At 38.7% G+C, this 25,166-nt stretch overlaps 5 protein-coding genes across 8 annotated transcripts; 2 read left to right on the top strand and 3 right to left on the bottom strand.

Annotated features, from left to right (window-relative positions):
* Positions 1-158: 158 nt before the first annotated feature.
* Positions 159-2,348, top strand: LOC137726442 (vacuolar protein sorting-associated protein 28 homolog 1). 2 transcript variants are annotated; one of them, XM_068465374.2, is made up of 3 exons: positions 159-479; positions 1,079-1,150; positions 1,354-2,348. In XM_068465374.2, exon 3 carries the CDS (start codon positions 1,456-1,458, stop codon positions 2,083-2,085), a length of 630 nt encoding a protein of 209 aa, XP_068321475.2. In that variant the 5' UTR covers positions 159-479; positions 1,079-1,150; positions 1,354-1,455; the 3' UTR covers positions 2,086-2,348. The 2 variants fall into 2 exon arrangements, with proteins under 2 accessions (XP_068321475.2, XP_068321476.2); XM_068465375.2 differs by having other exon boundaries at positions 221-671.
* Positions 2,349-3,232: 884 nt separating this feature from the next.
* On the bottom strand, positions 3,233-4,875 carry LOC137726438 (syntaxin-124-like). The gene has a single exon (XM_068465370.2). The coding sequence runs from the start codon at positions 4,558-4,560 to the stop codon at positions 3,649-3,651; it is 912 nt and encodes a 303-aa protein (XP_068321471.1). The 5' UTR covers positions 4,561-4,875; the 3' UTR covers positions 3,233-3,648.
* Positions 4,876-5,503: 628 nt separating this feature from the next.
* LOC137726315 (B3 domain-containing protein Os07g0563300) lies at positions 5,504-13,130 on the bottom strand. The gene is made up of 14 exons (XM_068465227.2): positions 12,750-13,130; positions 11,317-11,398; positions 11,089-11,187; positions 10,617-10,962; positions 10,166-10,484; positions 9,900-9,996; positions 9,583-9,757; positions 9,254-9,333; positions 8,877-8,924; positions 8,518-8,781; positions 7,888-7,937; positions 7,209-7,322; positions 7,037-7,107; positions 5,504-6,810 (listed from the first exon to the last, which is right to left on the bottom strand). The coding sequence occupies exons 1-14, from the start codon at positions 12,875-12,877 to the stop codon at positions 6,002-6,004; spliced, it is 2,682 nt and encodes an 893-aa protein (XP_068321328.2). The 5' UTR covers positions 12,878-13,130; the 3' UTR covers positions 5,504-6,001.
* A 4,236-nt stretch (positions 13,131-17,366) lies between these two features.
* Positions 17,367-21,247, bottom strand: LOC137725863 (sphingosine kinase 1). The gene is made up of 10 exons (XM_088693712.1): positions 20,670-21,247; positions 20,246-20,368; positions 20,015-20,115; positions 19,442-19,514; positions 19,176-19,262; positions 18,974-19,051; positions 18,749-18,819; positions 18,310-18,612; positions 18,076-18,198; positions 17,367-17,949 (listed from the first exon to the last, which is right to left on the bottom strand). The coding sequence occupies exons 1-10, from the start codon at positions 21,004-21,006 to the stop codon at positions 17,758-17,760; spliced, it is 1,488 nt and encodes a 495-aa protein (XP_088549838.1). The 5' UTR covers positions 21,007-21,247; the 3' UTR covers positions 17,367-17,757.
* Positions 21,248-23,367: 2,120 nt separating this feature from the next.
* On the top strand, positions 23,368-24,942 carry LOC137721651 (uncharacterized). Of its 3 annotated transcripts, none has more exons than XM_088693711.1 (4): positions 23,368-23,591; positions 23,729-23,834; positions 23,963-24,118; positions 24,470-24,641. In XM_088693711.1, the coding sequence occupies exons 1-4, from the start codon at positions 23,470-23,472 to the stop codon at positions 24,497-24,499; spliced, it is 414 nt and encodes a 137-aa protein (XP_088549837.1). In that variant the 5' UTR covers positions 23,368-23,469; the 3' UTR covers positions 24,500-24,641. The 3 variants fall into 3 exon arrangements, with proteins under 3 accessions (XP_088549837.1, XP_088549836.1, XP_088549835.1); XM_088693710.1 differs by having other exon boundaries at positions 23,369-23,591; positions 23,963-24,135; positions 24,470-24,622; XM_088693709.1 differs by having other exon boundaries at positions 23,373-23,591; positions 23,963-24,056; positions 24,470-24,942.
* Positions 24,943-25,166: the final 224 nt, after the last annotated feature.

The following is a 25,166-nucleotide window of genomic DNA, read 5'->3' as shown; positions in this document are numbered from 1 at the left end:
ATTAAAAGCTCCCGCCCAATTGTATGCCGGGCCCTTAATACAAGGCCGTGAAAACCGCAGCCCATTAAGCTCTTTGAAACGGGCCTAAAAAAGCCCGCGATGACAATGATTTTAGCGGGAGTGACGTAAAACCACGCGGCCTGGAAAACAGAGAAAAAGAAGAGAAGGGCTCGTCGCTTTCCAACTGCTACACGTAGATGCCGTAAGCAGCAGCAATCATATACGCCAACGCGCACGCAACCCCTCTCTCTCCTCTCTCTCTCTCTCTCTCTCTCTCTCCCCTCTCTGTGTGTCATAATATCAGACTTTCTCTCTCTTCTAGTTCTCGGAGACTTTTGCAAATACCCCCTAGCGCGGCCCCTCCCTCGATTTTTTCTTTAATTTTTTTTTTCAATTTTTTATTTCTGAATCTCACCCACTCGGACCCAGCTGCAGCAGTACAAAGTTCTCAACTTTTCCCCATCCGAGCTGCGATTTAGGTAAAATCTCAGAGCTCCGAATTTGAATTTTCAATTTCTTGGGCTCATTTCGATTTGGGGTTGTTTTGGATTCTGTGATTTCTTTGGTTTTCTGGTTTGTAAGCTGCGGCCATGGCCTCTTGAGATGACAGGGCCATGGCGTCCATGGCTGCTTCCGTGTTTGCTTAGTGTGAGAGGCTGATTTGCTTTTGGGTGTGTGTTCTTACTAACCTAAGATAATTTTGGTTCTTAATTTGCTGGGTTTTTCATGGAATTTATATTTTCAATTTTGTTAATTTCCCATGAAGAATTGGACCTGTTTAGGGTTTAGATTTCAGCTGATGCTCATATGCTGGGTGAGATTTTGAAAAAAATAATAAAAATTAGGTTTTGATCCTGGGGATTTTATCATTTTAACCATCTCCATTGTTCCAATCTGGTTCTTTCTTGTGAAGATAATGTATTTTCCTCTGTTTGGTTCACCCATAATCTGGATCAAAGTTAAAATGCTGGGTTATGGGAATCATCTCTTTTCTCGGGCCGAAAAGCAATCGCCATTGTTGTTGAATAAAGCTGAATATTGATGCAGACTTGATTGACTTGAGTTTTCTGTTTTGTAGGTTGATTAATCGGAAGTCCTGACCATCAAAGAAAACTGGAATCCTGACCTCCAAAGAAAACTGAAATATATGGTATGTTATGAATATAAGTTGATCGTTTACTGCATTTTTCTAGCAACCAAAATTGACCCATGCCATTGAATTTTTCTCTTCCCAAGCATAAAAGTATGTTGATTTTCCTGGATGCTGAGGTCTTTCGTTTCTTTTGCTGGTTGTCAAACAAATAGGTTCTCATACTTTCCCTTTGTTTTCTTTGTATGCATTTCTTTCTTCAGTGAATAAGGTTCTTGCTCTCCTTTGCGCGTGTCCCGTTCTCTTCTCCAATCCTCCACATTCACACGCACACCTGAGATTCCTCTTTCACATACATCAGTACAATGGAGGTCAAGCTGGCCAATGACAAGCGTGAAAGAGAAATGTATGATAGTTTTGCCGAACTATACGCCATTATCAAGACCACCGAGAAGCTTGAGAAAGCGTATATTCGGGATGTGATCACTTCTTCTGCGTATGAGACCGAATGCCAAAAACTCATTGCCCACTTTAAGACATTGGCTTCCACGCTTAAGGACACCATCCCAAGCATTGAGCGGTTTGCAGATACATACAAGATGGACTGCCTAGCGGCTATAAACCGTCTTGTGACCTCAGGGGTGCCTGCCACAGTGGAGCACCGGGCTGCTGCAGCTTCCTCCATGACTTCCTCAGCTGCCGCTGTGGCAGAATGCACACAGAATTTCATCACTGCAATGGACTCCTTGAAGCTGAACATGGTGGCAGTCGATCAGGTGCACCCGCTGCTCTCGGACCTCTCAACGTCTCTTGGAAAGTTGACCTTTCTACCACCGGACTTTTTGGGGAAGGTAAAGCTGAAGGAGTGGATTGCAAGGCTATCGAAGATGGGAGCAGCTGATGAGTTGACGGAGCAGCAGTCCAGGCAGCTTCACTTCGATCTCGAATCATCATACAACTCGTTTATGGCGGCTTTGCCGAATTATGGTACTTGACACAGCCACTTGCTAAAACTCCGTGATCTACTACAACGGATTACTAATTTTCTGCAGCATATATATGTATATTTTGGGGAATGCCTGAGTTCTGAACTTAGTGATTAGTTTCGATATTTTGTGTCGATCATTCGATCGTTCCAGATATGATTTCCGAACGATATTGTGGGAAGTGCTTGAATTTAGTGTCTTGATTTTTAATGGCATATGATCTCAGTGGCGTGATTGAAATGAAATGCTCAATATTGGGGCCGTTTTGTGAAGTTAAATTGTTTGATGACCATTTTGTGAAGGCAAATTGTTTGATGGATTAATGATTAGTTTCTCTCCACCTTTATGCAGCAATGATTAGTTTCACTGCTACTTTTGGACAGATTTTTCAGTGTGACCGTCACACGAGATGATACATCACGTGTCTTTATATAAATTGTGGATTATGTATTTTAAAAGGTTAATAACTTAAAATTTAAAAATTTTCACTACTTGCATAAAAACACGTGAAGTACTATTTCGATCATAACTAAAAATTTCTCCTACTTTTAGTTTGGTTCACCAACCGTGGCCTAACTCTATTAAACTAGTGTCAGGAATCAGAGATTCGAATGAGACGGGTGCACTGATTGTGGTTTTATTGTGTCTTTTGGTTTGTTTGGAACGTTTTTAGAATTAGATAACTAAAAGCTCTTCTGACAGTTGACAATAAAAAAATGAAAAGTGTTTGTGTTAGAAAAGCTGTGGAATTGCTTTCTTGGAAAAAATGAAAACGCTTACAATGCGCTTCTTTTAGAAAGTATTGGATTTGGACATGTTTTTAATAAAAGCACATTTTTAGTAAAAGCGTTTTAGGAAAAAGCATTTCCATTGCTCGTCAAACTCAGAAAGGTTGGACTTTAAAATGTGAGGTGTGGAGAATTATCACGGGATGGTTCAGTGGTTGATGATGAATGACAAGTTTGTATTTCATGGTTCAAATCTTGGCATTGGTGAATCACACGATGGTGATTAGGAAAATGCTGAAATGCCTTAAGTTTTCCTAACCCTCAAAAGAGTAGACTGTCGTGAGGACTCACTAGCTGGTCCCTTTGAAAAAAAAAAAAAAAAAAGAGCGTGTGAGGTGTGGAGATGCAAGAGTTTGGGAAGGAAAAAGTAGTTTAAAAGGCAATGTCATTCATAAAATGAGGATCAAATTGGTTACAAAGAAATGTCTCTAATTGGTTACATCACGTATTTACCATCTGCCAATTAGGTCCCTTTGCACCGAGAGATTTAAAAGCTTGGAGGATGCCCAAATGCGAACGAACGTTCAACTTCCATTTCTAAGTTTTGCTACTTTTGTGTCACAATTTTTGTGTGTGAGACATTGAAACCGCACCCTTGGAGAACAAACGGTTTTATTTTATTTTGCGTAGGGATTGTGGCGCTCTACTTTTAGACGTATGCACTGCAAAATGAATATGTGCAGGAGGCTAAAAGAGGAACGTCAAAATCACTAACCCTTTTTCTTTGCTTGTGAAGTGGCCGTAAGATCTAACTATGAACAAAGTCCGCCCCGTTTCCCTCTTACTACTTCATATGAGGCAAAATTTGTAATATAATTGGAATTAGGAGGAGAATGATGAGAACTATTCCAAGAATGATTGCAATGCATGTCCACTTCCTTGATTTCTTCTGCTGTTCTTTGGCTACCTGAAGGTTGTCAGTGCCTCGTCTCACGAAAGAACTTGCGTGCATGACGTGGCTCTCGATGTCGTTGAGCTGATGGCCCTGAGCTTCGACCAGGGCGGCCATGTCCATGAATATCTGATGCAGCTCGATCAAATTCTTCTCGATCTCCTTCACAGCATCGTGTCTCTCTTGCATTTCGGATATGGTGTCCATAATCTGACCTCTCCCCTGCTCCTGAATCGCCTTCTGCAGAAAACTCTCACTCTCTCCGCTCGAAATCAAAGTTTCGATGGTATCCTCGCTTGCCTTCTCTCCGGTGATTGTGAAATACCTGCGTTCTATTGTTTCCTTGTACTCGGCTGTCATCCTAGCTCTCAACCCTTGAAAGTCATCCATCATGTCCTTTAGCTTCTTCCCCAAGCCACTAACCACCGATGTCCTCGTTCGATCAGCAGAGGATCCAGGGCCACACCCGGGAAGGTTCCTGTGCGCTGCGTTCGAACGCTCTAATCCTTCGAGCTTCCCCTTGATGATTTTGACCTTTTTGAGGACCTGCTCGACGTCCAAGTCCATTCGGGTCCGGAGCTCCTTCATGGTTTGAGCATTGTGCACAGTCTTGCTCTCCTCATTGGATTCTTGCAGCTGCTTGTACAGCCTCTCGACCTGCCTCATGTCCTCCTTCACATTCTCAATGTCTTCGAAGAACTTGTCGAGGTTAACGTTTTCCTTGCCGGCCTCCACGTCGTCGAGGTAGGCCTGCTGCTTCAGGTCCGTGTACTTCTTGAACGAGCTCGAAAATAAGTCGTTCATCTTGCCTGGATCTTATGTATAACCAAAGGTGCTTTTCTTAAAAGTGCTTTTCTATGGGGATTTCTTTCTCTCTTATGTTGGTGAAGATTGAGTGGACGAACAGAAAAGCACGTAAAGTTGTAACCATATGCGTACAACAATTAAGTAAGCTAAAAAAATCAATCGAAGGGTGCTTTTTCTTAAAAGTGCTCTTGGATGGGGGTTTCGGGCTTCTGCATCCTCCTCTGCATCCACATTGAGCGTAAGGAGGAGGAGGGGACAAAAGCAGAAGCCGTCACCAAGATATGGACGAAAGCAGAAGTTTCCTTGTTTTTGGTGAGGAGGGGGGTGGTGGGATTAGCATTAGAGGCTTTGGATGAATTACGTAATTAGGACCAGCCAAATTAACCTACAAATCCGTTTTAACGATGGCTGTACCGTAGCTCCTGATCTGACACGTGGCATCATCCCATTCTCTTCATCTGTTGGTGGACTTGGTCGTACATTTCTCTCCTCCCAATCACTAGTTTGGTATAAGATATTTGTGGATAATTAACCAGGCCTAATTAGAAATGGATAGCAAAATGTAGTTGTAATTAACCATTTGTATTAGCAGACTAATGATAATTCAATTTAGTGATTTATATCAAGAAAAGTTAACAAGCTCACAAAGATACATACCTGAAGAAAAAAACGGACGACTTCAATCCAACAAAGCTCACAAAGATAATAACCTAATTATGGAAATTTAATTAGATCAAAAAAGGCATTAAAATTACCCCTTGGTTGCAACGTACCAAAAAATAACAGATTGATAGAGCGATATTTTACACTCCTATAACCTATAAAAAGGAATTTCGAACCAAGGTACAAGAAGACGAGGTGTCTGCAGCTAGCAAAAAATATTTATTATTGAGATACCGCGTGAAATTACCAGCAATAAATGCAAAATAAACAATAGGCCTTTTAAAAAAAAATACTATTATCAAGGAGCGAGAAGAGAGTTCGAAACTAATACAATAATTTATAGAAGAGAGTTTCAAACTCGAGACACATGCGTAAAAACCTAACAGCCTATCCAATAGATAATGCAATTTCTAGTTGAATAGGGGGGAAAAGAGATACTAGTTACATTACATCCCTCACTGTCTCACAGCAATGTATCGAGATGAGCTTCTAAAATGAAACTGCGTAGCTTCAACCTGCCACACGCTTCAGTCGCCTTCATCGATTTCCGGTTAAAAAAACCGGCTCTCGTATCCATTTACATTAATTCGGAGAGGACAACATCGTATCAAATTATAGTTTTTCGACCAAGTTACCCTCTTTCCACCTCTTTATGTACAAACGTGGAGATGCGCGGTGCTGGTGTTGATGAATGTACAACAAAATTCTCCAGTTCAGAACACCACCGGAGGTTGCTGATGACCGGCCTATCATTGAACAGAAGAAGACATTGATGTTATCCCGTGGCAGTCATGGATGCCGATGGTTTAATGGATAAAGTTGCAGGACAGTCGTTGCTGCTGTCATGATTGCTACTTTCGAGGTTTACAACATTGCTACTTTCGAGGTTTACACCATTGCTGAGGGGTTCTCCCCCTCCTGCTTCACTTGCAGCTCGTTGTGACCCGTTGCCTGATGACTTTTCACTACCACCAGAGCTTGACAATCTTTGCTGCCTGAGATACCTTGCTGTGGCATCGTGAAGTAACTTCATCATGCCGCCTGAATCGGATCCAGGTGATAGCTCATCCTCCCGTTCTGGCTGGATATTCAGGTCAATTTGGCCTTTGAAAGGTGAAGTTGAGGATTTCGTCATGTTAAGGTCATCATCGGAAAGCTCAAGGATCTCTATTTTCTGGTTTGGACTACTGCTTCCTGCGTTACAATATGATAGGGTGTCATCCTCCGGTTTATCAACCACCAGTAATTGCCCCTTGTGCTGCTTTCTGCGTGTAGTTTCTGCTTCTTTATCTGACTGTTTCTTCTCACGCCGCATCATTAATGTACGGAAGCGGCGCTTCACTGTTAAGCATACATTGCAGGTGCATGTTTGCTTGTGTTTAGGACCCTTCCCACTAGGGGGCTGGATGCAGACAATACATGAGCATCCGGGCCTATGTCGGGGGTGCTTTGTGGTGGCCTGAGCTGATGATGGGAGTGACTCACCCTCTCCCAAGATGGCTAGGTTCGCAAGTGTGTCAAGCCCCTCCAGAACTTCAATGTTATCGGGGTCCTGTTTAGCAGCCTTCAATTTCTTCGAAGCAACTGCCCAATCAGAATATAAAATAAAACAGTTGGAAATTTGATTAATTGGAAGGATGTGCACGTGTCAATGTTAAGAGAAAAACTTGCATGTAGGAAAAAGAAAAATAACCATTTAAACATAGCTAGGCAAAAAGAAGAAAATGTAGTGCCCACAACCAATTTGTTCTCTAAACACACGTGACTCGATGTGCTCTGAATTATGATAACTGTTTCCAGCAATTCATACCTGTATTACAGCGTGGTAGCAAATCTTGAAGCTGTTCCGTTGTCAATTCTTGAGCTGCTGAACACAAAGATCTGGCAGATATTTTTCAAAACATTAGAAAATCAGTTTTACCGACATGCACATCCTTGGAGCTCATATCAATTTAAGGTGACCTTAGGAAATGTCCATTTACCTTTCAGGGTCCCATGAATTCTCAGAACAAGTCCACTTTGATGGTAGAAGAGCATTGATTGGCAGTTTGCGCCATTTGAAACAATCTTCGCATTGAACCCACTGAATCTTCTCACTGGCAAGAATGAAACAAAGCATTTGAATTTAGAAATCTGCAAACTTATACGACACAAATAATGGACATTAAGCTCAGAGTTTAGGCTGAAGAATAGACAGGGCGAAAGCAATTCTTCACCTTCATTCCAGGCATAAAAACATGTTTCATATGCATGGTGCAGGCTGGGTTTGGATACCATTAACGAAGATTTATATATAAAAAAGATGCATTTTCTTACCCAGAACAGAATAATCTAACAAAAAGACAATAATCAGACAGCCCTAAAATATTTTATTACGTGCCTTTTAGTCTCTTCAAAATATTCCAGAAATGTACAAGAAAACAGAAAATTCACCCAGCAACAGCACACCTAGGCACAATTTTGTGAACCAATACATGTTAACCTACAAACTTATCAAATGAGCCCACTTCAGTAGAGCAAATACCAATAAATTTTTGTGATAAATATGCAAAATGAACTAAAGCATTAAGGAGTAACACAGAGAAATAGTTACTTTAGTCAGGACATAGAAAACTAAATACAAGTCTTCACAAACAGATTTTAGCACTAAAATTGGCTTACCCTGCTCTGCCCGTCGCATAAATTGTTGGCTTCCCAAGAATTGGAGCATCCTGTAATTTGAAATAGTAGATTAGTATCCATAATGGAGGGGTCCTAACGCAATATTGGACAAGGTACCATAGTTAGAAAACATAATACGTCAAAGACTACAAAGATGCAATGAAAAGATGTAACACTCCCCTATTAAGTGCCAAGCTATATTTCCGGCTAAGAGAGGAAGTTTTGATTCAACAGTTCAAGATCACATTATTATATCATATAATATTGCCACGAGTCACTTTGGAATTGATTACATAAAAGAAGCTTTCAGAGATTCGTCTAGCATTAATTTTCTATTTGAGTTTTGTTAATAAATAACTCAATATCAATTTCTTTCTGTGTTTTGGAACTAAGTACAAAAGAATGGCATCCAAATAAAGTATATATGTGTAGCTCCATCGTGACAAGATATAAATGTTATTTTACCCCATATTACAATAGTAATTGCGATCTGTTAGAAAATGAATTTATGCAATAGATGTGGCGTAAGGGAATGAACAGACACATCAGACCGAAGGAACGAGAAAAAATCATGAGCAACATAGGGCAACATGAACCCTTTCAGAAAAGGAATAGTAGTGAACCATGTACCTCATATTCCTCAAACTCAAAGCCTTCAATCACCACAACAGTGGGAACATGGTTAGCAGGAGGACGAAGCAGGCCTTGAGCTTCTTCCCATGTAACCTTCAGTTCTATCACGTCTTCATTTTCAATTCTCAGACGCTTACTCTTAGAACCCAAGTTACTGTTCTTTCTTTTTTTAGGGATCAAAGATTTATCTTCCAGTGCTTCTTTTGCTATGTAACCTGACTTATCAACATTAGACCATGAGCTAGGATCTGCCAATTCAACCTGGTTCATTGATAAAAAGCTCGGTGATTCTGAACCCTTTATGAATGACAAAAGTTTGAAAAAACTTCACCAGATAAAGTTTCTGTTTTACTCACTTCTGCATGGGCTGAAACTCCGTTGGTTGTCTTGTTTGCCTCATTTTCCTACCATTGTAATGTAAAAGAAAATGAAACCTAAGTAATAAACCTTACAGAAAACCAAATGCAAAGATCGACACAAATAAGATAAATGCATGCAAAAGAGATTATCAAGTGAATCAGTGCCGACTCAGAGACAAAAATGCCATTAGCTGATCATGCAACTTAATTGAAGTGCATAAATAGTCTGGATATCAGTGTCTATTTATCTGATATTTACCACCCAAAAACAAAAACAGCATCCTGAATACATGCCGCTTAAATCACCCATATATTGCCAATCATCACAAAAAATTAAATTCACCACAGGAACTGGGTGTTGAGCAGGGCAAAACCTGATCAGATTGTAGGGAAGTTGAAGCCTTTCTGAACCCCATAACCAATTTCCCTTCTGGCTCCAATCGACTAAATGTCACTGGGAAAACAGATAAACTCTTCAGTGCCAAAATGAGGGAACAAAGTAACAAAATGAATTAATTTAAATTGAGAGCATCAAATCCAAAAGCTAAAATAACTTAATAACGCAAGAATCCAGAAAACTAACATTGAAAATATATATAAAATAAAAAGTCTTCTAAAAAAAAGTACTGGCAGCGTCCTTGCCAAGTTTAAGCATGACCCCTAACATTCATCAGAAATTTCTCCAGTGATGTAATATCATTACCTATGTCACCGGCCAGCAATTGCATGGATTGTATGCAAGGGGTAACCCCCTCCAAAACATACATTCTGCTATTGTTGTTGGGCCAGAAGCGAAACTGAAATATCCATTCCTTGCCTTTTGAATCCTGGACTTTAAGAGGTAACCCTTCAGGCTGAGAAATTGGAGGAAAGTAGGCCTGTCACAGAGGGGCAGAATGTTAATTGAATACGAAATGAAAAACTAAGTTAACCTAAAAATTTTGTGACAAATTCTAAAAGAAGATTCTTTCCATTATGCCTCAAAATGACAGGTTAGGCTTAGAAAGCATGAAGACACACCTCTGCACATTTTTTTGGCAACACCAAACGCCCGATCCGCCCAGCATCACTAGCACTCAACATTTTCTCGAATAATGGAGTGATTACAGAATTTTTACTTAGATATGGTTAAGGTGTACAGTATATAAGAATCAAGAGTCAACAAATTTTAAGAAGAGGCAGTACCATTACCATTATACAAACAGCCTTAAGAAATGTAATATAAAACATATACAACATTGTCAAGTTAGAGAAGAGGAAAAAATATATATTGACATAAAGGATACTCTCCAGATATATGCTGCAGCTCTTGATCAGTGAATCTAGGCCAGTACCGAGGAAGTAACTGATTTCTTCCCCGGGCATCTACTCTAGGCCTTGCATTGCGGATCTGATTATCACCAGATGATTCAACTCCATTACCATTATAATTCTTTGCCAAAGGAGCGATTGGCCGCAAATTAGTTCCAGTAAACCCCAGTTGTGGATTTGTTTCACTGGGAGATCCATAAGGTACAAACTGTGGAGTAGACGGTTCCTCCTTCAAAGAGGCAGACTGCTGGGATATATTTAAACATGAACTACTTTTCTCCTCATGGTTAATTCCTACAACAAAATGTTCACAACAATTTAACAACCATCTACCCATTTCATTCTACAGCATAGAGCAGAAGCAAGGAAAGTTGGCATATCCTACTATCTTCCTCACTATGCTAAATGTCATGAAAAAACCATTACCTGGGTTCCCAATCCCATTTTCAAGACTTTGTTGTGTGCCAATACTTAGGTTTACTTTCATTAGTCTTTCAGAAAATTCCTCAACTTTCTTCTTTTCCAAGGTGGAGACAAATATTCTCTCACTGGCATTAAGCTTGTTAATTCCAGTTGAACCATCAACTTCATGTGGCACCCTCGTATGCAACTCAGATGAAGGAATAGAAGAATTGAATAAACTGGGCGCTTGCCTCCATGGTACAGGACCAGATCCAGCCAACTGAGTCCAATTTTTGGTAGACAGGTCCTTAAGTCTCTCAGATAAAGGTGAATGGAAGAACATAGATGTTGGCCATGCTGGGTTTGATGTCTGGATTAACAACAGAATAGCACAGTTTTTGGTACATTCAAGGAAATACTAATAAACAAGGGTCGCCGTAGCAAAAATTGACAATTGAAACATATGATTTTTGTTATTTGATGAAGGCCTCCTTACCATTACATAATTTTTCCTTGCACATGTCATGCACTCAATTCCTCCGGGATCCAACAATGTAAATGCGTGACTTGAAACGATGCATCCACAATGAACCCGCTGCAAAGGAAGACTAAACAAATCAGCATTTATACAAGAAATTCAACTAAAGTTGGTACGACATTCTTTATAAAATTAAATGTATAACTATAAAGGATATTAATTAATATGGATAAACTATCCACTCACCTTCCCACAAGACTCACAGCACCTCCAACCAGCAGCATTCATATGAAAGGTCTCACAGAATCTCCCTTCCTCATAAGCAAAACTTGGATCACAGAAGAAGAAAAAGAAAAGGAAAGATATCTTTCAGTATATTGATCATGAAATATAAAGAAAGATTTAAGGTAGATGAATCATTGAGTAGAGTCTAATTTTGATCCTTTTAAAATTAATTCAGCAATCATGCCATCCCTGCTTCCCTAATTAAAGTTAAGTATCAGAACTAACTCAATAACTAGTAATGAAGCTTGAAAATCTGGCAAACCTAGCAACATAAATTCGTGGCCTGAGTAAGTCTGCAAATTTACACCACAGGCAGACCTTTCATAGGCCTAGTATTGGAACAAGCAGTTTCAATTTTACTTTTTCTTCATAATTTTCAGCCATAGATAAATTCCTTTTCTGTGTGAATCTTCGAAAACAAAAGCTTCCCATTACCATCAGATGTGGCGGAAGTTTGATTCATTTGAGCACCTCAAATGGTCAAACTCTCACATGAACATTAACCAAAACATGAAAGAATTAAAAACCATCTTGTAGTTTCACTCCTTTATGGTTTTCATTCCATCTCTCTAAGAGAGCACGGACTACGTTAAGTAAACTGAAGCTACTTTACAATTTTACCCTCAAGTCCTTCGGTTCTCCATATCTTAACGAGTACAGACAAAAAACAACAGCAAAGACTATAAAATTCCATGTTCGAGAGAACCACTTAAATTACACAAAACATAAGCATTGCAGGTGTGCATTCGCTGAAAACAAGTACCAACGGGTTAGGATTCACTGAGAAGTAATTTCTAAGGAAAGTTATATTTGAACATAACATACAGACAAAAACGAAAATCTCAAAACCAACTGAGGCTATATACAATTGTTGTTTCATAAGCACCACATTCAAGCATCTGCTGAATTCGACGGAGCAACAGTTAATTCAAGCAATCATTTCATCTTTCCCCTAAATTATATTACAATATATCTCTTCACTCCTGCTCCCCAAAGTTGTTCAGTACTAATACAAACGACAGCTCCAACGCATTTTACTAAATACAAGTCAAGCTATTCATCTCCCTCAATCGAATTCGAAAGACTAAATGAAGAAAACGGAGCAAAAGCCGGTGTTCCCAAACTACCCTTAAAAAAAACCCAATCTTGTTGCGCATAACGCCACGACATGCTCCAAATTTAGCAAATTCCCACCAAAAAAACCCACTCCTAAAACCCTAAGCTCGATTTCAAATCAACCAACGAAACCCTAATGACGTCGCACGAAGCAGTAAGTTGAAGCAAGCAGAGTTCAGAAGGCAGCGGAGATATACCCAAGAAAAACCACTGAACCAGTTCAAAAATGGAAATTCAAAAAATTAAGAGAGAAATGGAATGGAAAATGCTTGACTTACTAGCACCGATCGCAGAGTTCGCAGTACTCGCCAGTCCGAAGCCGCCAGCCCTTTCTCGGAAACTCCGATTTCACCTCCTTGCACTCAGAATTGTAGCAGACCTTGGAAGCCGACGAAGACGACGACATCGGAGAAGCGCCGCTTATAAGAAGCTCAAACCTAGAAATTAAGCAGCGGAGGAGTTGTAGAGAGAGAAAGTAGTGAGAGACAAGGCTGTAAAGAAATGGAAATACAGTGGTTTCCGCCTGATCTGTACGTAATCATATAGAACGAGAGACACAGACAGAAAGAGTTGGAGAGGGTTTTAGAGAGAGAGAGAGGAAAAAAAAAAGTGTATTCATTTTGGGAAGTGAGAGAAACTAAATAAATGCGTGAAAATTCATATTTAAGATTTAATGGAGGAGCAATAATGTGATTAAAATTCGCTTTTAACGAAAATCGAACTTAAAAACTTAATTTATTATTAAATAATTACCCTAAAAATCTTTAAGGAATACTTCTGAATTCACATGTAAGAGAACAAACACATTATTTTAACCATCAAAGAAATGACTCGTAAGTTAAATACGATTGACGCATTATTATATTTAACTATTTTTCCAAACTTACAATGAATATTTTTCGTACTTAGTGAAACTGAATTAAAGCACAAAATGTACATTGAGGCAAGCCATTTGACAAAATATGTGGTCGAACTCGAGTGCAAAGGATGAAACACTAATGTTCAATTTAGCAAGATTAATCCGTGTTCGAATTCAAGTATAAGAGAAGATATATACGTATTATCCATGTTATAAAAACAAAATAAAATTTTGAAAGTTACAAGAGGATTTAAAATCACGTCGGTCGTTTTGCCATCGTCGTTTCTCGGATGTCAGTCTCGTCGCGGGCATTGACCCAAAAATTCCATTTTATCTGACAAGCCACAGGCGTGGATGGCCACCTGAGCCAACGACAGAGGGGTACATCGGTAATTTCAGTGCATATTGACTTGGTTGGACTAGTGGGAGAGCGAGTTGGGAGGTTTATGTACTCGCGCGCGGGGGTTAGAGAATTTCGGTCGCTTGGATGGTGTGTGTGGTGTGGGGAATAATCTTGTGCATGGCCCCGCAAAAGGTCATGCAATCACGTAACGCCCACTTCTGCGGGCTTGTTGGTTTGACGTCGTCTTCCATTTCCCACTTTAAACGACTGCGTTTCTTCCTTCTTGGTGGGTTTTTGGGTTTCTTTGGCTACAGTGTCTCACTTTTGTTTTTACTCTTTATGATATTTTTGTTTGGAATAAGAAGGTTTTCGGTCTTTTACACGTAAAGAGTCATATTTATTTTTAATTTAATATAGTGTAAAATGATTATTGTTTACTTTTGCAAAGTGTTAGCTTGTAATTTACGTACTAACCGTGTAATTGAAAATGTTCATTCTCTTTTACAAGATTATATGTGCAGAAAATCACTTAATTCGAAACTGACAAACATTATCGTATGATTATATTACAAGTTGAATAGATTGACAACGTACGGCGTGAGTGAAACATGTATCGATTACATCGTGATCAGTATATATTAAACTTATATATGTATGTGAGTCAATATTAGAGGTTAGGAAAGAGTCTTTGGCCACATCTAACAATCAAAACAAATGTTATGTTTTCTTGTTCCTAGGAGTAAGAGCAAGCCTAACAATTAAGTTTTGCAATTTAGTGATCGGGCACTGTCGGATAGCCACATGTTTTCTTGCATGTGTGAACGAGATAAGAAGCTTTTCGGATCAGTTTGCATGTCATAATCAACTACATGAAAACATAAATATTGTTTGTACCATACTTGATCAATCCCGAAACTACTAAGTAACAGTCAACGTCATACCTTCAAGAACCCACTGAGGGGTTCATGCTGAGGCACTCCTGCTGAAGCACAAGAGTTTCCCTCCAACCAGGAAGCCAATCACAGCACGATACATGTCAACGTCAGAATAAAGCTCATAGAGTCTCACATCGACCGCGAATGAAAGCTGGAAACTCTCCTCAACTATAAAAGAGGATCATTCTCCTACAGTTAATTCCTAATGTCATTATTGTACCTAAACTAGTCATTAGAACTCACTAATGATGATTATGCTTGAACCTATATATTTGTGTAAACCCTTCACTATTAATGAGAACTCTTCTACTCCATGGACGTAGCCAAACTTAGGATGAACCATGTATATGTTGTGTTTGCTTATCTGTCTCTATCTCTTTACATACTTATCTTCACTAGTGATCAGAGCAACCGAGCGAAGGTCACAAACTTAACACTTTACGTTGTTCCAAAATCTTCACCGATTTTATACATCAACAAATATTACATATATATATATATATGAAACATGCAACAGATAATACCAAATGCATATACATATATACGATTATATATATAGTACTGCTTTTGGCTTTAGCTGGTTCATTTGTCAAACCCATTAATCGATGCGTACAAATTGAAGAAAATATAATAATAAAATAAAGAGAAAGAGGAGATAGGCTGAATAAAAGAGGTCGATTGCTTGGTGGCGTCTGTATGTGCAGGTTTTAGGATTGTACGTGTTTGGTAAGAAAACTACAAACTCAAAAGCAAGATGATGATTGAGAAAGGATGTGCTATCCAGTATCCACACCTTTTTTTTATCTTGCATATACTTTCTTATTATTCGATCGTTCAATCGAATGAATTAAAAAATATCAAATAACAAAAATTAATAAGCAATGCGTAGAAGATAAAAATAAATATATGGATATCACAAACCTTGAGATACATGCATGTGTGAATGCTACTTGTTTTGCAAGGTATGTATATATGTATATCACATGCCAAAGATGGATGGAATGCATACACTATACACGTTGGTCTTGCCAAAATCAGTGCGTTTTACGAAAATGGAATATAATGAAATAGTTTTGTTTAATAAGATAACACTGTATGTAATAATATATGAGTTGGATGACTTGGTTGGTACGTGTTTTACATTTTTTTTAATATAAAAAGGGGATAAATGATGACAAACCATGATTATCTACTTATTTAGGGCCGAAGAGGCTATCGAGAATTTCAACATGCCCGTGACCCCAATCAAGCAAACTCACCATCTATTATGAATAAATAAATTGTGTTAAAACATAAGTGAATTAAGACAACACTATATGTTATAACGAGAATCTCTTCGTTCAAGAGAAATCATCAATTTTCCTTGACTCACTGTTGCATGCACAATGCGCGGGTTAATTAGTAACCATAAATATCAAATCTAAGGGCTCGTTTGATGGACTGAATGTGATAGATTATAGCCAATTAAAATAGGTATGAGTCCAAGTGGCATGATGGTGCTAAATATAAGTTGGATGAGATTAGACGGGATGGACTATAAACTCAAATTTTGGTGGGTTATGTAACCTAACCTCTAACACGGGTTACAAATTTCATTTGCGTGTGACTCTATATGAACTCACTATCAATCACCTTATGTTTTTATATAATAATTTATTATATTAATACAAAAAATAATATTAAATTATAAAATAACAAAAAATTCATGAAAATTCCTATTTTTCGAAAGAGTTGCCTTAGTATTTCGGAGGTGGATTGTCTGTCCTCCCATTTTCATACTCTCCCCATATCCTCTTGTTTGTGTGGTCACGGTTAAATCACATCAATATTTTATATTCCTATTACTTTTTATTTTATTATTTTTATAAAAAATTAATATAAAATATTTATGTGACTTAACCGTGATCACCTATCACAAATGAGTATAAAAAAAATATGAAAATATAAGGGGAGACAATCCACCGCCTAGCATTTCTTTGGAATGATTTGGATCACATGACTCGTTTCTAAGTGAAGACATCGACATGATGAACTTATGGCTGATATAATTATGTATGACAGAATGACGCATTTCCTGCCATCCTTGTCACATCTTGCATTTATTATAGTTATTCAAATATTCTTATTCATGTTTTGTTTAAACGGTTTATGACTTTGTCATAATAATGTACTTATTCGAACGTTAAGAATTTACAAAGACATTTTAGGTTTTTGTTTTTTGGCTGCCAGCATTCAGAATTAAACACAAAATATACCGTGTGAAATACAGATCTGAATTATCTTGCATGTTGACTTGGATTATTTGGTAAAATTAAACCACTGTTTGGCCTAGGGATATGTCCATCTGTTGTATTAAAGACTACGTCAAGGATTCAATGAGCAAATCTCAAGTTTAGGTATCTAAATTGTTGGAAAATCTTCCGCTAAACAGCCTGACCAATTTGGACCATTCGATCAAGTCATAAAAAGTGTGGAACCTCCTTGCATTTTGGTCCCTAGCTCCCCGTTCTCAAACTGGTTTACCCTGAGAAATCTTGCGTACAACGTGACGAGACAGATAAAAAGACATAAATACACAACCGATTACACGATAAAATCTCTCATTTGAGAGCGCTGCCAGGCAGCCCTACCCAAGTTCTTCCCCCAATTATGTGCAAAAAGCCATTTTCATGCATTCAGAAAAAGAAATTAAAAATCCAAATATTTAGCATACCACAGACAACGAAGAAATTTGTACCACATTATCTCACAAGCAAAGTGAAACAGCAATCTGCATTCACACATGGGCTTCAGATTTTTATTAAGATGAACAAATGTATACATGTATTACACTAGTCGAATACAAATAGTCTCTGTATCGACCACAGCGGCCTATACGTTCCTGCACTACAAATCTGCTTCGAAACAAAAGAAATCGAAAAATCAAAGCAAAAAGAGTGAAGGATAAACTGCACGCTACATCGACAGCAATCAGTGGCTATTGCAAAATAACTTCTCAGCAAGCAAGCTGCTGAGAATATGCCTCATCGATCTAAATCCCTTGTATACTCCTTGCGGATTTTTAGACGTATGGGTTGGATGACAAATTTTTTCTGCTCGGAATTTCTCTCTGTTACCAAAATCGAATTTGAGATAAAAAATAGTTCATTCTATACGGGGGAAAACAGAGTAGCTAAACCTTGATCCACAGTTACTTGAAGTTTATCGTAGACCATCAATGTCTTCTGGTCACATTTGTATGCTCCTTTGCCTCTAGCCAGGACCTCGCCATCTGAGTCGATTATCCCCTCCTGAGTTGGGTCCTTGGTGAGAGGACCAGGTTGCAAAATAAATGCTTTCACCTACAGAATGTCGCAAGATAATAAATAACATAAACAGAAGTGAAAAGTTATTAAAGCTTCTTATTTACCAAAAGGTAGACAAAATCTTAAACCAAAGTAAATGTTCGGCAGGTTGATTTTGCTAACCTTGAAGTACAAGACATATGGTGATTTGATATGGCTTCCTGTGCTCAACCCAGACATCAATGAAAGCAATGATAGTTTTGGACAGGCCCTCATCATTATCACGTCTATATAACCATCCGAGAACTGCAAAGGGGCACAAATACGTGTGAATTATTCGAGTTTTAAATAAATATCCCAAAACAGTGTAAGTGGAGAAGTATCTGAAATAGATGCTACTCAATTTTACTGTCCAACCTTGGCATCGGGAGCTGCCTTTGTGTCTTCACCACCCCAAGGCACATTGTGAAGCCAGATGGAAACAAACGGTCCGCTAATAGTTCTCCAGTCCATGCTAGCCAAGTTAATATCAGGCCCTGGATAGCCATGTTGTCGAATGCTAATCAGCTCCTCTTGATTTGGAGCACCTGCATTGTGTTGGTTAGTAGGTTCACTGGCATTACTGTAACTAGTAGGCTCTCCGTAAGCTTCAAAGCCAGGTGCAGGCACAAAGGAGATAGATCCATTATATTGCCTCAAATGCACAATCCGTTGAACAGCCTAAAATACATAGACAATTATTAGTGTCTTGCCATTCAATACCATCCCAACATCAGATTAATTAAACATGAACATCTGCATTAGCAACGAAGTAATCCAGCAAACTAGACCACAACAAACAGAGGTGTAAACTTACATAGAAATCTAGTCGAGCACTTCCCATCCACCTATATTTCTCAGACTCAATGTCAACATCTGCCACTAAACCTGAAAGCAGATGAAGCTTTATTAGTAACATATTACATTTTTCAGTTGCAGCGAGAACCAGAAATTCTGATAGGAATTCTGCCGGTACGATTAGAAATTCTACTTCACTTAAGTATTAATTCCATTATTCAGTGGGGTGATACTTTTGAATTACCCCATGCAAGCATCAATACACTGAAGAATTTCATCTTCCCCTGGCAGATGGTAGCTACATCCAGTGAACGCTTATGCCCTGACCGTAAATAAACCATAAAGAAGAAAAACTCATTAATAAAAGAATTACCAACATAGGAAGAGAAAGGGCGCAACCGTAATGTTTTGAGCACGGTATAACGATAGACAGACAGCATATATACCTCGAATAATGGCGAGGACAGCATTAGACGGTGTACAAGGTTCACCAACAGAATCCAAAAGAGATTTTGCCATTCCATTTCCAGTACCTAATGAAGAGAATCTCGTCAGAAATTAACTTTAAAAACAAAAAACAGACTAATAATTGTCTGTTTGAAGCAAACTTGCAAAGTTTGCCCTCACGTTTTATAACACGAATGATCAACCTAATTATCAGAGAAATGTTTTGTTAAATATAAAGAAAATTGAGAAATAAAGAGTACAGAACCTGCAGGAACTACTCCAAGAGGAATCTTTATTGCAGCGTCCCAATCCTCTCTCTCTAGGAGTCCATTTACTACCTACTAAAAAGTGCAATGCTTGTAAGAAGAAAATCATAAGCTTAATACAAGCACATGATTCTGAAGACAAATAATGTACTATAAAAAAAGGGAAGTGTTATTGGCACTCCAAAAATCTCATTCTACTCCTCAAAAGTGTATTTTTCTTTCCTAATATAGAAAGTTTGGAGTGTAGAATGAGATTTTTGGAGTGCTAATAACAATTCCCTAAATAAAAGCAGACTCTTCATGAGATTATATTTGTTTTACAGTCTAATAACACTACTTAATTCAGTTAAAAACCATCACAGCTTAACATTTGCTCAAAAAACATAACACTACGTTTACCAAACAAAATCTAACTTCATTTGAGGGAAAAGAGAAATAAAACAAAGTTCGTCAGTGTAAGTAATTTGATTCCTCGACAGAGTCATGTGGTCAATCACAATATTGCATTGCTCATGTTTCTTATAGCTGCAACAAAATCATATGCACATGGTCACTGATCATCGGAAACCGACCTCAACCAAAATTCCGTCCCCACTAACACAAACAATGCCATCATACTTTGAAAGATCTAGTGTTTTCACAACTTCCTTCGCATGTAGTTGATATTGAGTTTCTGAAAATTCAATAGAAAACCAATTACGAAAAGGGAAACACTAACTCGACCCGCGATTCACAGATCCAAAATTCAGTACCACACATCAACTATTAACTAATAAGCAAAACATTGAAGGAAATTCCTTAACCTTGCAGCGTAAATTGGATATCAGCATCCTCGAAAAGAGGTTTTACGTGATCAACATAAATCCTTGAAGCAGATTTGCTACCACCAAACGGATTCACAAAAACAAACAGCCTCTTTGGCCGTCCTGTGCAAAAGAGGATAAATTACCACCTATAGTATCACTATATATGCAAGAAAGTAACAACAAACCATAAATTCATGTTATTTTCAATAATTAATCTCGCTTAAGTGAACATTAGAGTAAAACGAGCTTGAGCTAAGAAATTAGAATGAGAACAACGGAAATTCAAAATAATCTCGCAACGGTCAAACACCCTGAAGTGAAAAGTCAAACTTTTTCCAAATATTCGTTTCATTTTCGGGCATTTCCCTATCAACCAAACACGACACAAGCCGATTACAACTTACAAGCACATGAAAATTACCGAGAGAATCGATGTAATCCCCGAGCTTCTGGCACCAGAGCCTGTGCGAGTCCTCAGAGAGAGGCTCGAACACCAAGTCCTTCCTCGCCACAGCTCCTCTGTTCGCGCCACAGCAGATTCCAGCTCCGCCTTCCACAAAAGCTCTTATCCTAATCTTCGGACCTTCCGCCGCGAACCCCAGGACCTCCTTCTCGAAGATCAAGCTCCGTTGACTTCTCTCCGACCACCGGAGCACTCCGTCGGAGAATAGAGCCACGGGTGTGACGACGCCGCTTATGAGGACCCGGTCGGAGAGTAGGGGTTGCGGGGGAGCAGACTCGGGTCCGGGTCGGTCCATGTTTGGATAGTGGTTCACGTCTTCCGGAGTGGTTGAGGGATTCTGGTTTGGGGGCCGGAAATGTCTGAAGTGGATTCTTATGTGTTGGTTGGCGGAGAAACGGGTTCGGTTGGACGAAGCGAACCGGGTTTAATGTGAAACCGAAATCGGTTGCAAATTAAAATTACCGAAAAACCAGAAAAAAAACTGAAATTAGTTGCAAGCAAAGCATCACTGAGCTTTTGTGGGTACCACAAAAGATGTAGAAAAGAGGCGTTGGGCCCAATGTTTATAACCAATTGTTGTGTACGATATGAACGAGTTGTGACTTGTCCTTGGATATGGTCGAGTAGAGTTGTCTAATACTAATTCGCTTCTTAAATTTTGACATTACGTCATTTTGGTCGGGTATATTTTCTTTAATTAGGGAGTCCTTGTATCTAAATTTTGGAGTTGGATTCTTTTCACTTCAAATTTTCTTATATTTTTTTTCCTATTTTATTTGAACGGTTGCATTTAAGTTACGTAAACATTTTATGTTGACTTCTTTACAGAGAGAAAAAAACAAAAATGAAAATGAGAGAGGAGGGGACGGAAGGAAGGGGGATTTAGAGGAGAGAGAATCATACCCCCTAAATTTCTCTTCCATTTGGGATACTTTGCAAATTTGAATTGGTTTGTAGTTTAAGGGTTTCAAGGTAAATGTCATTTATAGGATTAATTACACATATACTCCATAAAGTTTAATTTATTTTCACACAACCTTAAATGACGAATTTACTCTTTTTGTTAATTTTCCAAAAGTAAAATACTTTTATAGTAATTAGAAAAAAAAAATTAACAATTATAGGAGAGAGATAGTGGATTCAATGGTTGTTTCTATATCGGATTGAACACTATGGGAGAGAGAGAGAGAAACATACACACACACACATATAAGCCGCAGTATTTGTGAAGCATACATGAATAAATACGAGGGGATATATGTGTAATTATCCAAATATGTATGTCCTCATTTTAAAGTCATATTCTCTTAATATGCAAAGAGGTGTGCTATCCACACATCCCTTTTTACCTCTCACACACCCTTTGTTAATTTATGTCCGTTGATCTTCTTCAATTCATCTGACCTGACGATTGAAAACTAAAAAAGTGTGAAAAAAGTAAAACAGAGTGTGTGAATATCACACCCCTATGCAAAAAGTATTTGTTTAAGTAAAATGAATTCGAATCACTTTTTCCGTTTTTGTACATTTGAATTCGAATCACTTTTTCTGTTTCTGTAAAGTAAAATATAACACAGGGATTCTCAAAAAGATATACACCCAACACCAGTGGGTCAAATGTGTAGTGGCTATGTTAAGAAATTTTAAATTACTAATCTTTCACTTTCAACTTGATTCACTGCCTAGGTGGCTTTTACACCTATTCATTCATAAGGGCACTTGCCGTCAATGGCGGAGTTAGGAATTTACAACGATAGGGTCAAAAAACAGTTTTAGAAAATCGATCATACTTTTATTTAAAAATAGCTTTCAATTATATCAAAATGGAGATTACAAATAGACAATAAAGTGTTTAATTTTCAAACTCAAATTACACAAACACTGATAGTTCTCACTCAAACAAAACACAAATAAAGAAGACGAAAATACATAACAAATTCATCTCCCAAAAGCTACTGAAAGTAGTACTAGTATGAGTGATTGCTCATAGCACAAATGAAGCAGCTTTAGGAGAGCATTAGAGGGATGGAAACCAAAACCATTAGAAGGATGGAACAAAAAAAAAAGCAAATGGCCCACTAAATTTGGCCATAATTCATTTGTTGCTGGTGCTATAGGGGTCAAATATTTTTTCGCAAGACAAAATTTAGAAACTTATTGGGGTCAAGGGATCCCAATGCACCCCCCTTGGCTCCGCTAGTGCTTGCCGCAGCTGTTGGCACGGAGTTAGCTGGTGCTTCTTCCTCGAGTCCCAATCCTTGTAAAGAAATTTCCAACAGGATCTTTTTCGGATTTTTTTGGTAAGGATCCTGTAGATTTTTGAATCATGTCCGTTCGTCGTACATCATGCAGTCAGTTTTTCTCAAGTATTGTTTGTGTTTATTTTAAATAAAAATATTTAAAATGATTTTTGACCACATGATGTACAATAAATGAATATAATTTACAAATTTTTAGAATCCTTACAAAAAGAATCCTGGGAAGATCCAGATTCAAGAAATTTGATCAAGCTAAATAAAGGGTGAGAAGGCACGAATGCGGTAGCACTTCCAAATATTAACAATGTTTTGTCCGTAGTGGAAAAAATGTCTTCGGGCTTTACGGTCCATAGCATAATGTAAACATACAAATCCATTTTGGGCTGGATATTCAAATCCAAAATTTCGGGCCGAGGGGAATCTACTGAAGTAAACCAACGCGAACCGGCCTCTTGAACCACAAACGCAAACACTTCGGCGCAGTGAGTGCCGATTGTGCAATGGCGGCGGGAAAGGTCGAAGAGGCAGCGATTCCGTCCGTAAATCCCCGAAGCCGTTATATAAAGAAGAGGGCTTTGAAAAACAAGGCTCTCGCCGTCACGTTTAACGAGAAAGACCTCAGGTAGTAAAAAAACCGCCATCACAAAATTTGCTCAGTGATGAAATCTAAGCTCTGAAGTTTGCTTCTTTTCGCATTTTTTGAATCGGGTTTTTTTGAATTTTTGGGTTTTGATGTTTTCTTGTTTTGGGTTCGTGGAGCGATTTCGTGTCTGGGTTTCACAAGAGGAAGAAGAAGAGGAGAAAGGAAGCTGAGCAGAAGCAAGGGGAGGCGCTGCGGCGGAAGCGTCTCGAGCTGCGCAAACAGGTTGGAATTTGTGGCTGTTTTTGGACCGTTTGATTACCTCTTTTGCCTGTTGGTTTTTGGTGATCAAACAAATCTAAGTTTTCACTGTCTTACCTTTGGTGGCTTTTGTTGCATGGAGACTAGAAAAGGAACTGATTCTTAGTGGTGGGATTGCCCAAGCCACCGATACAGCAGCTGATGAGGTTGATGAGGGTGTTGAGGAGCACGAGGATGATGAGATTAGTGAGACCTCTGGTGCTGCTAACCCCTGCTGTCGATCACCCCATAATGTTTACTTTTCATTGGTTGGTTCTCTGGTTTGGTGAGACACCGATCAGTTAGCATGAAGGCACTGTATTAATGTTTCTTAATTGCTATATAATCACATCACTTCTGACCGATCACAAAACCCTTGGTAATCATGTATGCAAGAGGGGAGTTATGTTTTCTTTATAGTGGGCGACCCTAGCCAACAATGCTCCCCGTTTTGCTAGGGTTGCGGGGTTCTGGTACGTAGTTGTGAAAACATATACGAACTTATCGGTGAATCCACCCTTGGATTTTATATGAGTAGGTGTGGATTCAGTTCATTATACTGTATTGCTTCAGCTCATGCTTAATCAGAATTTGCGTTTAACCTTTGGTATTGCTTTAAGGTACAACAACATATGACAAGGGTGAGATGAAAGTCACTGTGACAACACATGAGATTTTTCGAGAGGAGGAAAGTGATCGAGACGAAAAGACGGAGGCAGCAGTACCCGAATCAGTTGGAGCTTCTGAAAAGCACAATGTACCTGTGAGGAAGACGAAACCTCCAAAAAAAGCTGCAAGGCGCAAATCAAGGCCCAAGCTGCAGCGTAAAAGAGATAAAAGGAAGGGAATAAAACCGACCAAGAACAAGCGCTAGCCACCGGAGTTCCCTTTCGCGAGGCTGTGGGATCAGCTTGTCTTTCCTGTGTAGAATCATCAAGTGCGTGAGATCGGCCCTCTGACTGGAAGTTCCATTTCGGTACATTTGGAGTCTTTGGCTGTCAGAATCATGCTTGTAGTTGTAAGCTGCATTTGGAGTCGTTGTATTAGACCTTTTATTGAAATGGGATGTTTTACATTATCCTCTTCTACATAATTGTTTTTTTGGGTAAAATTACACAAAATTACCTCTTAACTGTGGATCGAATCACAATCTCATATTTCATATTTTAAACATTGCAATGTCTAGGGAGGGAGTGATGAAGGAGACGAACAGAAATCCAGGGAGAAGATCGACAATCTGGGAAGAAGGGAGAGAGATTATTTTTAAGGAAAACTAATAAAAACTATTTAAAAATTTTGAGTTTTAACGATAAAAAT

This window comes from Pyrus communis, chromosome 5 (assembly GCF_041283825.1).
Source record: "Pyrus communis isolate YQ-2024b chromosome 5, ASM4128382v1, whole genome shotgun sequence".
In the NCBI taxonomy this organism is placed as follows: domain Eukaryota; kingdom Viridiplantae; phylum Streptophyta; class Magnoliopsida; order Rosales; family Rosaceae; genus Pyrus; species Pyrus communis.
Note: the sequence above shows the minus strand (reverse complement) of the source record. Positions and strands in the feature narration are given on the sequence as shown.

Bases quoted from the DNA above. Each gene is read 5' to 3' on its own strand.
- LOC137726442 (XM_068465374.2), top strand. From the start codon at position 1,456: ATGGAGGTCAAGCTGGCCAATGACAAGCGTGAAAGAGAAATGTATGAT.
- LOC137726438 (XM_068465370.2), bottom strand. From the start codon at position 4,560: ATGAACGACTTATTTTCGAGCTCGTTCAAGAAGTACACGGACCTGAAG.
- LOC137726315 (XM_068465227.2), bottom strand. From the start codon at position 12,877: ATGTCGTCGTCTTCGTCGGCTTCCAAGGTCTGCTACAATTCTGAGTGC. The intron at 11,188-11,316 runs GTGAGTGGATAG...CTTCCTTTGCAG, and splicing joins GCTGTGAGTCTTGTGGGAAG to CGGGTTCATTGTGGATGCAT. The intron at 9,758-9,899 runs GTGTGTCTTCAT...CCTCTGTGACAG, and splicing joins TGCCAAAAAAATGTGCAGAG to GCCTACTTTCCTCCAATTTC.
- LOC137725863 (XM_088693712.1), bottom strand. From the start codon at position 21,006: ATGGACCGACCCGGACCCGAGTCTGCTCCCCCGCAACCCCTACTCTCC. The intron at 19,515-20,014 runs GTCGGTTTCCGA...ACTTTTTAGTAG, and splicing joins GGGACGGAATTTTGGTTGAG to GTAGTAAATGGACTCCTAGA. The intron at 19,263-19,441 runs GTTCTGTACTCT...TCTCTTCATTAG, and splicing joins TCTTGGAGTAGTTCCTGCAG to GTACTGGAAATGGAATGGCA.
- LOC137721651 (XM_088693709.1), top strand. From the start codon at position 23,470: ATGGCGGCGGGAAAGGTCGAAGAGGCAGCGATTCCGTCCGTAAATCCC. The intron at 23,592-23,728 runs GTAGTAAAAAAA...GGGTTCGTGGAG, and splicing joins TTTAACGAGAAAGACCTCAG to CGATTTCGTGTCTGGGTTTC. The intron at 24,057-24,469 runs GTGAGACCTCTG...TATTGCTTTAAG, and splicing joins GCACGAGGATGATGAGATTA to GTACAACAACATATGACAAG.